Below are 13,516 nucleotides of genomic sequence, written 5' to 3' on the forward strand. Positions count from 1 at the left end.
GGAATAATGCAAGTCGTAGTGTGGATTGTTAGCATTATGATATGCAATAAATTTGTGGAGGTTTCTGTACATTGATAAGCACTGGGCGGTCTTCCATTCACATCCATATAGGCAGTCTCAGTTTTTTATCATACACTCCCATAAATGTTGGTGTGTTTTCTGCCACAGACATTCTAGTACAAGAATGTGCTAAAAATACAGCATTCTATAACTTGCCATTATCAACATAGGGGCAGGCTCCAAGGTTGTTACTCAGGCCTTATAGCAAAATCACATGAAGTCAATGCCATCTGTGTTTATTTTCATCTTTAAAGACATATGGGGATGCTGATAGATCGGGCAATCCTTGCATGTTGTATCTCGTTCCCTGTTATAACCAGCATTATTTCTATAAACAAAAATAACATAGCTGAAATGTCAAGTATGTTTGCAAACAAGAAGTTTCAAAGGATCCTTGATGTTCACCCTTGATAATGTTCTGATACCAGAAAATGCCACTTGTCAGTCACAGACCAAAACACTTCACTCCTTAGAGGGGAAGTTCACCAGCAGAAAGTTTGGAGGGAGGGTGTCTGATGTAATTTAAAGGATCCTGGTGTAACTGTCTGCGCAAATACCGTGTGCTCCTTCTTTCAAGATGTTAGAAAGGAGTCCCAACACCAGCACTGTGGTGCAGCTTGAGCTGCATTAGCCCTTTGGATGACTCGATCTCCCAGGCTTCTGTGCAGACACGCAGAGCGCATCCCCTAACCTTTGGCTCACCTGGATGGCTCAGCCCCAGCTCTTAGCTGCAAATGCTAGGAAAAGCACTGGTTGTGTGCCAAAAAGAAAGCCACGAAAACCAATCTGATGCCTCTAAGCCCCTTTACTGTCAAGGTGAGAAGCAATTTGTTTTGGGGATGCTTCTGTGCAGGTATAAGCAGAAGACTCGTGTTGGTGCACTGTTGCAGAGCAGCAACAGAGAGAAGGCCATAAAGGGACACCCCTGGCATCTCCAACGCTGTACACCTTTCCCAGCCTTTTCCTAGCAGTGTTTTGCCCTCTCATTCCCTAGGAAAGCTCCAGCAGGTGAAGTCAAAATACAGCCAATTCAATGTAGGAAAAAAGGGCAAACTGTGGGCAATAATGGAGGCCATGAAAATGACAAGCAGTCAAATGGCATGTTGAAGTTTCGGCCTGACCCTTTGCACTTTGCAGAAGGAATTAAATCAGCATGGAAATATCTGTGCAGGCCTCATCTCAAGCAGAGCAGGGAGCGTAACCCTTTGGTAAGCACAACTGCTTGCTGCAGAGGCTACCCAGCACAAGGTGGGCAAGGTGTGGGTGCGACATACCTGTTGGGATGAACGCTGCATGCTGCTGCAACTGAGCATTGGCAAGAGCCTGTTGATAGTGCAAGACACTGGGATTGAAAACGGCACTGGCACCATTGCTTTTTTCAAGTGCTTGTCTCTTTGGTAAAGGGTGAAGAACACCGGGAGGAAAGGCCTGTGAATAAGAAAATTAGTTAAAAGGGAGTAGTTTTTAAGGCGTTGTCTGCAACGTATACAAAAATACGAAAAACTTATAATTTTTAAAGCGGCTAAAGATGCCTCGCCATGCATATTAACTCAAAGCACAGCAATGTAAAATGAGTGAAATTTTGTTATTGATAGCAAAAGCATGGTACTATTAACCTAAAACTGTAGCAGCACAACTACTGAAAAGAAAGGCCTTTAAAGCAACGAAAATGGCATTTCCTTTAAAGAGGTTTTCAGATATCACAGGGAGAAAAAACCACTTGTGTTTCATTGCCAAGTATGGGTTGTTTTGTTGGTTTGTTTTTTAAATTGAAACAGTTTCCTATTATTATACAGATTAATGGATTATGTTAAGCGTTTTCAATTACAAAAGCAGTTTTATCTCAATTCGACTTTTTATGAGAAGGTATTTAAAAATGAAACCGTGTTAGGAACCAAACTAAATTGTCTGCGTTTATTACGTATGAGAATGAGATGGATAAATACGGTACTGAGTTTCCGGTAAATTAAGAGTATGTGAAATCATTTCCGATTGATGTTTAAAAAGAAAGCAATACAAATTTCATTAGTTGCTTCTCCGAAAAGCTACATGCAAAGCAAAAGGTGAAAGGTCAAAGTACCAGGTCTACAGTTGCTTCGAGAGGTCGCTTCATTGCTTTGGCAGTCGACTGAGTCTTTTAATAACAGGCAGCGAGCACATGATGGCAGTGGGCCAATGGGATTCAAGCGAATTAACATACAGGTAAACAGCAAGCAGAGGTGCATCATGGGAACGGCATTGCATTGTGGATAGGTGAGAAGGAAAAAAATATTCTGAATGCAATATACAACATACAAAACACTAGGCATGCACAACAACAAAAATGTCTTCTAAAGAAATGAATATTACATTTCGAATTAGTACTGAAGCAAAAATGCATCTACTATACCTTAGTTAAAAGCATATAAGAGAGTAAAATATAGATGTTTGAAATTCAGGAAAGTTGAGTAAAACAGCAGCTTGCAGACACTATAAAGCATTTTATCAACACTTCACAGAGATGCGGAAAGTTTTAAGGATAATCCTACAAGAATTCCTGATAAGTTAGCCAAAACGAATTCCCAAGAGTACAATTAAATTTGGAATGCTGCACGTCCAAACAAAAAGCAATAGTGAAAGCTGTAATGCATCACAAACATTCCCAATGTTTGTGCTTGCAAGGAGAGGGGCTTAGGCAACAGAAGTGCGTAATCCAACAGGTTTGGGGTTCCGAATGAGAGGTTCTCCTTTCCCTTTAGGCACTGGAATGGGCTCCCCAGGGAGGTGGTTGTGTCACCATCCCTGGATGCGTTTAACATCCGTTTGGATGTGGTGCTCTGGGACATGATTTAGCAGAGGGTTGTTAGAGTTAGGGTACTATGGTTAGCTCGTGGTTGGACTCCATAATCTTTAAGGTCTTTTCCAACCTGATCGATTCTATGATTCTGCGATTCTATTCCCAGTGCAGAACAAATAACACATCCCGTTACACTAACTTATCATTAATTCCTTATAGTTCTCCCTAAAGGTGGGTCATTTCTGTAGATTTTTTTTTTTTTTCCCCTTGCAACTTACCACATCACATTGAGAGGAAAAAAACAACAGCCTTTCAGAATTTGAAACACGTTTTCTAAATTTCATTGCAACTTACAGTACCAGCTTTGGGAGCAGGGAGTAAAAATACTGCTGCTCCTAGCAGTATTAAACACTGAAATATGACTCATAGTACCGGTTCTGCATTATAAATTTTTTTTAAAGAAAATATGTAGGCATAGTAAACAGACATATATATTGTTGTATATTTTTACTGTAAGATTAAACCTGTGGTTGATATGATGATATTCTTTAAAAAAAAATCATACATTTATTCCAAATTTTGTACTATAAATTATTTTTACAAACCTTCAGACAGCAAGGATGATTTACTCATAAATCAGAATTTCACCCCCCCACCTTTTTTTTTTCCAAAGCACTTGCTGATATTTAACCTTTTTTCAGGATATGCAGATTACGTCTCTCTTGACATCAGCATGTGGAAATGGGGAACAAAAGTCTAAAAAAGAGGACAAGGCACAAAATGCCTTACAGACAGCCTGCAGTCATGGTATTAGCTAACACCAACAGGGTATTCTGCAGGACAGCTTTTGCCCAGCCCTGTTGCAGCTACATTGTGTGAGGCTTCCCAGCATCCTCCCCATCTACCCTGCACTGCACTTCTGGATTATTTTCCCTGACGTACAGGATCTGCTCATCTGTCTGGGTCAAGACTCAGCTATAACAAAAAACAGCTGGTGCAGTGTGAAGATGTGGATAGCATTCACACACAGTGCTGCACAGCTGATGTGTGGTACCTTGGCTTAGCTAACAGAACCACAGACCCTCTGCATCCACCACAGATGGATGCCTACGTGTAGGTTAAGTATTACAATTGAATTCAGCATTATGTGATGATGAAGCACATAAATTCATACCAACATGAAGAACAGTAAAGCATTTCAGTTAATTACCTCTATAATCCAGTAACCAAATTATTTGTCCTCATCTGTTATCTCTATATTGACTGCCTTTCTCCACCTCCTCTCTATGGTCTTCTCACCCTTACTTCCCTACTTGGAAGTGCTTGCTGGTTCTCCTTTTGCCTTCCAGACACGGCCTAACCTAGAGGCATTAAATTGATCTGTTTCTGAGAAGTTATGGAGTCACTGTTCTGGGAGAAATTTGAAAGCCAACCAGGCATAGTCCTGGTCTGTCTGCTTGAGCCCATCCAACCAGAGCAGGGGGGATAGACTAGACAATCTCAAGGCCCCTTCCAATCTCAACTATTAATGCAAATTTTAAGTTAAGCTTCTATACGTTCTTCTGTAACTTCCTGTGTTTTCTGATGCAGCACATGAATAGCTGGAGCTCCCTGAATACAATGACAGATGACTGCCTTCTAATGTATTTAGGATTTAAGCTATATACAGTTTTTAGCCTTTTTCAGTGTTTTTCCCCTTTCTTTTTACTTCAAAGTATGGACATACTTAAAGTATGGACAAAGTATGGAAACTTAGGACATCTGAGTAAATGTTCCCAATCGTTAGTGTATGAAAACACAGGCAGGGCATTTTATGGTCCAAGACGTAGTCTTCACTGACCTTCAATGGGCCTACAAGGTCTAACTACAATGTCTACTACAGTAAAGTCCACAATACTTGCCTAGAAAAAAACCCTCTGGGCCAAAGCAGTGCAGACATTTCCCTCAGGAAGGAAGACCTCTTACAATTCAACCTGGAACAATCTCTAAGTGAGCCCTACAGGTGTTTGTATCTCTGCTTTATGTTTGATCTCTAGATCCAACTGCTTGTTCATGTTCATTCTTGGATAGCTTGCAGGTGTGCATCATTTCTACCTTTTGTTGTTGTTATTCTGGTGGTTTTTCATTCACTTTATCTTATTCCTTCATATCTACATAAAGTAAAAAATAGTTGGACTGAAAATAATCTCTTCTATTTGACAGCCTAAATATTAAAGGATACATGCCCAACCATTACTGAAGTGCAAAAAAATGAATAAAATTTTTCCTATATTAGAGGTTTTACTTGCATAACTTACCCTTTGTTCCTCAGAAGGTCTGCCCTTTGCGAATTTGCTAAATACAATAGCTCGGGGTAGTTATATACTGTACTGTATTGTGGTAGGCTCCTTTCTCAAAGAATAACTATATTGTCTGTAACTATTGTATGCACTGCCCACAAGTCCACAAACTGCATCTGCTTAATTATTTGTCCAGTGCCAGCAACGAGGACAACGATTCTTTGATTTTCTGCCAGCAATTTTGTCTCCCAAGTCAAATCCTGCACGCTTGATTTCTTTAGCTTCATCAATACCACTTATTTAAATTTAACAACTTCCCTGGTAGCAACCATAAGAGATAACCAATATTGGTAAATGGATGGACTGCCTCGCTCGAACAGCCTTCAAATTTCTGAAAATAGAAATTCTAACTAAACTTCCTCCGCTTTGTCTTAATTATTCCCATTTTAGTTTACTACTTTTAAACCCTGTTATGCTAAAAGAAAAAAATGGCAGCACAGCGGTTCAATGAATTTGCTCTGTCAGTAGGAGAGGAAAGAAGGGCCTCTTAGCATGAGACTCATTAGCCTTAGCCAGAGTTCAAGAAGATACAGTCAGCATTTCTTAGGCAGTGAGGAAAGCCATCTATCTCCAGAGGATAATTCTTCCTCCTCCTCAGACAGGCACCAATGGTAGTGGATCAGATAAACAGTGTAGATGAATGTGCTGGGTTTACTCCACTGCCCATAGAGTGAAACCGAGGTGGCTGGGTTAAGCTGTTTGACTGAAGGGCATCTAAAGTGGGGAGAACTGAACCTTAACACGTTTCTCAGTACTAAACTGAAGCAAAACCCACCCTCTTCGCTTTTCTTCCTTTTCTTCCATATTTCCACACGCCTAACTGTTGTCAGAGAGTTAAACCAGCATATCGACCCCTATTTTCCAGGGGACACTGAGCAGTTTTATTTCTGTTTGGAAATACTAGGGGGCAAATTTAACACATAATCAAGGCAGAGAACAGAAGTGGTATAGAGTGTCATTTGCTTCACTGTCTTGGGTAGAAATACAGCATTAAAATAAGAGAATAAAGAAAAAGAGTGCTTCCTCCCATCAAGCAATAGTAGAAATTTTACAAACTCTTTATCTTTTACCAAAAAAAAAAAAAAAAAAAACAAAAGGGAAAATAAAGTATAAGCAAATAGCATTATATTGAAGCAAAATAGGCATCAGAGAGCTTCTGTCAAGAAAAGCAGCCACATATGCCAGCACTTACCATCACAGTCGCAGCTGCCGCAGCTGCCTGGGCTGCCACTGCAGCCTGGTTAGCTTGATGTTGCGCCGCTTTGATTTTGGCCTGCAGATGTGCAGGAGGGTGAAAATACTTGCATTTCTCCCTCATGCAACGACCTTTTATGTAATCCATACACACGGTTACGGTGTTGTCGTTTGTGTCAATCATTGTGCTGTCTGCCGGATGTGCAAAGCGGCAATCAGTCTCTCCACGCGCACAGTTTCCCCTCTGGAACTCCCTGCACACCTACGTGCAAAACAATACTGGTTGCAACCCGAAACGGCAAGGGAGAGCCCACGCCTCCCAAGATGGACCTTCCCCCCTCCCCCAGTTAGCTCAGCGAGTCCAACTTAATGAACTCGCTATCTTCTTCTGGGAGAGGGAGAATGCATCTATTTTACCACTCCTTAGGTAATTCTGTGATGTGGTGGCTAAATGGACACGAAACAGAAACATTCCAAAACGTCCTTCCCTTATTGTACCTAGAAACAGCTAGGAAAGATTCTTACTGAAGTAACTGCCCCTGCAAAACTACTTGAGACTCACAATGCCCAGTCCCTTTCAACTATATTCTAAGTTCTTCCAACTCCACTGGTAGGGAAAGTGCTCCTCCTGTTGATACTCCAGGAAGACACAAAGAACTGTAAAGAGTCTTAAAGCAAAATGGAGAGCCTCCAAAAAACAATTTTTAAAAATGGACCGAACCAATAAGCTGAATTTATTATGGAGCCAAGTGCTCTAGATACTGGGTTTTTGGGAAAGGGCACTCATTTCTGTGAGCAGCATTTGGCCTTCTTGTGTGCTTGGACCGTGGATTCCACTGAGCTTGGCCACGTGGGGATCCACCAACTCCATGGAGACTCTACATGTAACAGGGGGCTTTCCTACCCAGTCTGCTTTGAGGTTTGTGACATGCAACTCCTTTACTGGAAGCTCAAGGCTGAAGGCCTGTAAAATTACCCTAATACTGATTAATTAAAATCAGGAGAGAATTAACACTGCAATAAAAATATGCTTGTTAAATATTTCATCAAAGCATTCCTTTATGGGCATGTAAAGCTGAGGGTCATTTGAAGAGACAAAGAAAGATGAAACTTCATGCTGATTTCTATGTATTGAACTTGAGTAAACTACCTTCTAAATAACTGTTTAATTACTATTGGCTGCAAGCGTAGGAATTCTGGCTAGTTATGATGTCTGTACTTTTAGCAACTATATTTTAAGCAGAGTTTCTAAAATATTGGAATTATTCCTCCAGGAGCTTTCCTACAGCTTATCAGAGAACAGCATTTCTAGTCATGGCTGTGTCTACAGTACCTCCAGTTTATCAGTCCTGAGGAGTTTCTGAGTAGCAGTAGAACCAGGGACTGAAACCGGTGGGCTTCCAGGAACAATGACGGGTGGCGTGGGCAGGATCTCAGTCGGGACTAAGCCAACTCCTGGTGTTACCGGCGTTAGGTAAGGAGCAAAGCTAATAGCCGTGTTCGTTCCTATTGTGGGACCCACTGGAAATGTGGGCTGCAAAATGAAAACACAGACCAAGATGAAAAAAATCTTCATCAAGAGCTCATTAGATGTCTCTTGCATGTTCTCCCTGATGCCAATTCATTTTCTTAATCATAAAATTTCAAGCAGCTGGCAAAACACAGAGCATGTTCTCTTCTTTTAGTCGTGAAACACATTCCAGCTGCATACTAGGAACCACACATTTTGTAGCTCTGCTATTGCAAAAGAGGCTGCCAATGCAAAGGGAATCCTACTGTGAACCCGAATCTCTGTGGAGGTCCAGCTTATACTGCAGGCTTATTTACACATCTAAAAGCAGAAATAACATAGACTTTATTGCTTTTTCTCAATACCTGCATTCCTTGGGAGAACAGGCTATTTTTCAAAGTACCAAATTTCACAGGTGAAGCATTATTAACTATATTAAAGCCATATTTCTAATAAGACCATATACAATGAGCTCTTTGGCTCAACTTCATCTGTTTGCATGCTGTATTTTGCCACCTCCTGCAATTATATGTTGCTATAGCTCACACATGGGAAAGCCTCACCTTTGAGAATGTTTGTGTGCCCAGCTGTCACCAGTGGCAAGCAGAATAAATATTATAATCTCCGATGGACATAATATTTAGAAAAGGATTACTCAGGCTTAGCTTGAGTTCATCTTACAAAAAAGGTTGATTGGAAGAAATGATATGGTTTTAAAAATCTGTTTCATACCTCCCCAGAAAAAGTCAGTGAAGTCATGATCAGAAGAAAGAGCGCTTGTGTGATGCTAAAATCCAGCCCTACCGCAGTAGAAGAATGGTTTTGTTATTACCAGCTCCAGTGGGGATGGAAGCAGAACATAGCCATGGTCTGACCACGGTCATAACTGGAACTGGAAAGTGATTTAGTTCTGCAGAGCTGATGTTTACTCCAGAGTGAAGCTATAATTATAAATAATTATGACTATGAATGAAAAATTCAGATGAAATAGGACAATTCTGAGGTCAGCTTTGTCACAAATTAAGTTCCGGAATAAGCCAGCAGCTAGAAATGAACCCTGCAATAACAGAACATTGTAAAAACACTGACTGAGATTTAAAAATGGTTAATGAGAAAGGTAATTGTTTCTCATTGAGGTGACTTGCATGGTCTGTGTTGGAGAAGAGAAGCTAGCAAGAAACATATAGAAAATAATTAAGAGAAATCAACAAGCTATGTTTTGGGTGGGTATTTTGTTTGTTCCCCTTCTCCTTCTCTTTCACCTCTTTTTCAGGTGTTTGGAACCACCATCTGCCTCTGATACCTTGGGCCAATAGAATAAATAGGAGGTATTACTTTTAAAGTTGCCCTCGTATTTGACCAATAGAGTTATAAGTGAATAATGCTTTGTTTTTTCAGACCCAAACTGCTCAATATCAAATACCACTGTCTATATGCCAACTGGGAACTAAATTCTTTACAGCATAGTAATGAAGATTTATATGAAAAAGCATTTCAACTATTTTGGGGACAACATGTGTCATGTTTAATACAAATACCATCTTTGTTTCAGATACAATTTTAAGAATAAATCTACACATCAAATGACTTGTATGGAGTTTGTTCCTACTTTTTATCCATTTGGTCAAGGCTGAGTCATCTTCATGTGGCAATTTATGTGGGAATGAAAAACAAAACTCCCCGCTTTTATCAAAGCCCACAGTACAGAAGGCATTATGTCAATGAAAACGTAAAGTTCAAGTGATGGAATGAGTGAGCAGAAAAAAGCAAGATTTTGCCACTTCAGTTTTCTATTACAATATCAAGAAGTGGAATCATTTTATTATTTCATGGAAAAAAAAAAATAATTAAAAAATGGTGAAAACTTCAGCAGTATAAAATCAGGAGTAGCAAAACACACTCTGACCACCTACCAAGACACATCTTGCATGCATACTGAAAGCTGATAAACACATACTCAGACTCAGGGACTCGTGACCCCCAGTTTTTGGTCACACGTCCCACTTTACAGTAGATGCTTCGGTGTAAAAACATTTTTGAAAATTAATCTGAAGTAAGCTATGTGGCCAAATACAGATTCTTCATCTGAAATGTTTATAGTTATCTCCTTTGACAGTCCACGGAAAGACAACAGCAATTAAAAGAAACCGAACCATATAATCTGAATACCAGTTTCTGAAACAAGCCAAGCAAACAGTAATTGAAAGTGCCTATTGCTTTTGATAAGCTATAAATGGACCTGGGAAGCCCAGTGTGGAAGTTGATGCCAATGTTCCAGATGCTTCAGGTTAGAGGAATTAATCCCACTCCTGTTCCTTGCATAGGTATTTCAACTGAGAAAACATCATTAGCCATCAAATGCCTCTTTCAGACTACTTATCTAGTCATGCTTTGCAAGTCTGGTACAACAAGGAGCTGAACTGCAAAGGCAGCCCAGAGCAATTGACCATTCCTGTATATATCCCAAAGACACTGCTCATGTCTGCAAGACTCTAGTTTTATGTCACATCCTGGATTTCAAGTGTGTTACCTTAAGATAAAATGCTGAATTTGCAAGTGGACACATCATCAACTCTTTGCTTGTGTTAATCTGAGACACTTCAGATTTCAAGAGAAAGAAATCACTACCCAGAATAATATCGCTTTTCTTTTTTTTTTTTTTTTTTTTTTTTTTTTTTTATTAGGCACTGCGCTTCTCTTTGCCTCCAGTAGTGTCATGGGGAAAAGCCTTGTGAATCTAGACAAAACTTAACAAGAGCTGAATGAGGGGGAAAAAAAAGAAAAGAAAGAGGGGGGGGCGGGGGGAAGCAAATGAGTCTGGATTAAAAAAAAAAAGAAATATCAGATCTCCAGAAACACTCTTTCATCTTTTACAATACAAACATAGAAGAAGGCATTTCTAGCACCTCAGTAGGGTTCCCTAAGTCAACAGATGAAGTTTATTTTTATTAAGATTACTTTAGAAACCTTTTGCAGCTCAATATAGTCTTCTACCTCAACATACTTACCAGCAACACCATCAGAGAAATATACTTACCACTGGCTGTAGCTGCGTGCCTGGTAGCATGAACTGCATTTGCTGAGCAAACATGGCTGCTGCAGTTTTTTGTTGGATTAAGTTGTTCCTGCCATTGATTTCCAGCTGAGTTTTTAAATGCGTTGGTGGGTGAAGGTACTTGCAGTTCTCCCTTGTACAACGACCCTGGAAAAAGAAGTCACACTAATTGGTCTGTTGCTTTTGATGATAGCTTAATGCCTTGGGGCAAAATATTACACCATAAGCTAAGCAAGAACTAATGAAATGCAGGGTGTTTCCTGGGAATGGTGTAGCGGGTTGGGAGGAGCTGACAGCCTTGAGTTCTGCCTCAGCCCACTACATCTGACTGACTGTTACTGCTAGCAGCCATGAACCAAGGAGAAGGGCTTTGAAAACAGTTGATGACACTTTCATTGCTAAGTACAAACCACTGTGATACAATTAACAGCCCAAGTATTATCCAGGCTACCAGAACTGCCTCTCTTGGATTTTGGCTAGAGTATCACGTTACTGTTAAGATACCACGCTTTTATAAATTACATCACAGATAACAATTTTAAATATTCCTTAAGAGAAATACAGCTTTTTTAAGCACATTGCATGTTAAAAAAACCAACGGTGTGACAACTCTCTGCTTGTGTCTTCCTTCAAGTTCATGTTGAATTACAGTTCCCTGCCTTCTTGCCTCCTGCTTTTATTACATCAAGTACAACTCTGAACTATTTCCAACCAAGTGTAAAGGAACAGAAGTTGGCACTTTTGAAGCCAGGGGCTTTACATGGTTACAAGATAGACAGTACAGACAACAGAAATATGTCATGCAGCCATCTTCAAGATGGCTTCTGTTGGTCTACTGACCACGTGCGGGCCAAAATGCAGGCAGAGCAGCATAAGAAACTGATACATTTTCCCCAGAAAAGGAAATGATGGGGTGCACCGCGGAGGCACGATGTGCTAAGATCAGAGGCTCCTTGATGGCGCGGCTCATAAACAGTCACTAAGTTTTAAGAGCTGTGAGTGGATGACCCAAAGTATTTGTCAAACTGGATGTGATACACTCAACTTCTCGAAGACAAGTTTCCTAATGGAGATTATATTTAATTTTTTTTTTTAAACTGCTCCTTAAAGTTTCCGTTCTCTGCTATGAATGTTTTATAATTCTTAGCCAAGAGGAATATCCTCCTACAGCCACAGGAACATTTAGATCCCTGCAAGAGAACATTACACAGTACACACGTACTCTGACACTACGTATGCACACACACTTTCCTACCAAACCACCAGTATGCTTTGGATGACACAGAACATCAGTATTAAGAGCTCAAGAAAGCTACGATTGCAGAATGCACACAGCCAGGCCTCAGTGCCAAGGAACATCTCTTGGAACTGTTTTAACACGCTGATGTAGGTGAGGCATTTTGCAGTATGGTGCGCTCTTTCTTCTTATTTCTGCAGGTCACTAATTGTTGCTTTTAATCAAGCATGAAAAAGGAAAGTTACTTTATCCTCAGGTTGAAGCACAAACAGAATAGTCACAATTTGTCTTGGACACAGAAAAAGGCACTTCCATTCATGGAGAAATAAGGCCACTGCCTTTCTCATGTTAAACAGGCGCATGTTTAACGTGGCCAATGAGCATCTGCTTTTTTGCTGGTTGACGAGGATTTCCTGATTAAGGCACTTTTAAAGGAGACCTATTTAGCTTTAATCTAATTTGTATGCAAATGGCTCATACAGCAAATCTGAAAATGAAAACAGCAAAACAAAATCAAGTAACTCTATCTGATGGAAATACCTACCTATGCAAATGAAAGTGATCCTCAATTAAGGAGAATAAGTAACTCTCAACTAGAGTGGCTTTTGAAGTACCTCGGTTCTGAAAAGAGCCTAAAGCCAGCCCTCTGCTATTGCTTCCAAGAGCACATAGCTAGCTTGTGCTAGCACTTCCAGTTCAGCAAAGCAACCCACAGTGCACAAAGGACTGGTTATTTCAGAAAACTTTCCAAAATAAGCCAAACACATAAAAATGTGCTCTATTCTCTGAAGTTATCCATGTTTGTGCCTCATTTACTAGTTAGTGGTTTTTTTTTTTCTGTTGGTTCTCTTTGAGCTCTTGGTTAGCAATGAACTTACTATAAAAGAGTTATGTGGCCCTGTCAGGCAGCTATAGAAAGCACTGTAAACAGATCGAGCCTTGTTAAAGTGAAATGACCCAAAATAAACCACAAGTGAATGAGCACTGAAAATAGTGTGCAGATGAATCCAGTCCTAGCAACCCAAACCAAATGAATTCCGAGACCAACTTTCATTTGTTGGACCTTCAGTGGTTGGGGAAAAATGCCTATAAGTGACCTTTCATTTCTTTGCTGAGAAATGGTCCGTGTCCCTGTGAACTGCTGATGGCAACAGCAGAATTGGGCTGATACCCAATCACCATCAAATAAGGAATAAAAATTCAAACTTGTGGCATCATCTCAGTCAGATGTAACCCTGGGTTTTTTTATTTACTGAAAAGTCAAAACCAAAGTCCGACAGAAGTGACAGCAACACATCAACCGAACAGCAGAGAACACTTAAGTATTCATCATGTTGGGTCTACA

At 40.2% G+C, this 13,516-nt stretch overlaps 1 protein-coding gene across 15 annotated transcripts in view; it reads right to left on the reverse strand.

Moving 5' to 3' along the window:
* MBNL2 (muscleblind like splicing regulator 2) overlaps nt 1–13,516 on the reverse strand; it is a 100,768-nt gene that overhangs the window by 17,992 nt on the left and 69,260 nt on the right. For 11 of the 15 annotated variants that reach the window (XM_015851561.2, XM_015851569.2, XM_032442036.1 and 8 more), the window contains 5 exons: nt 10,917–11,081; nt 7,703–7,903; nt 6,368–6,631; nt 2,141–2,194; nt 1,335–1,488 (listed from right to left, as the gene is read on the reverse strand). In XM_015851561.2, coding sequence (XP_015707047.1) covers nt 1,335–1,488; nt 2,141–2,194; nt 6,368–6,631; nt 7,703–7,903; nt 10,917–11,081 — 838 coding nt within the window. The remainder of the gene's footprint in view (nt 1–1,334; nt 1,489–2,140; nt 2,195–6,367; nt 6,632–7,702; nt 7,904–10,916; nt 11,082–13,516) is intronic. The other 4 variants (XM_032442034.1, XM_015851564.2, XM_015851565.2 and 1 more) reach the window with 1 other exon arrangement.

This window comes from Coturnix japonica, chromosome 1 (genome assembly GCF_001577835.2).
Source record: "Coturnix japonica isolate 7356 chromosome 1, Coturnix japonica 2.1, whole genome shotgun sequence".
Classification (NCBI taxonomy): Eukaryota; Metazoa; Chordata; class Aves; order Galliformes; family Phasianidae; genus Coturnix; species Coturnix japonica.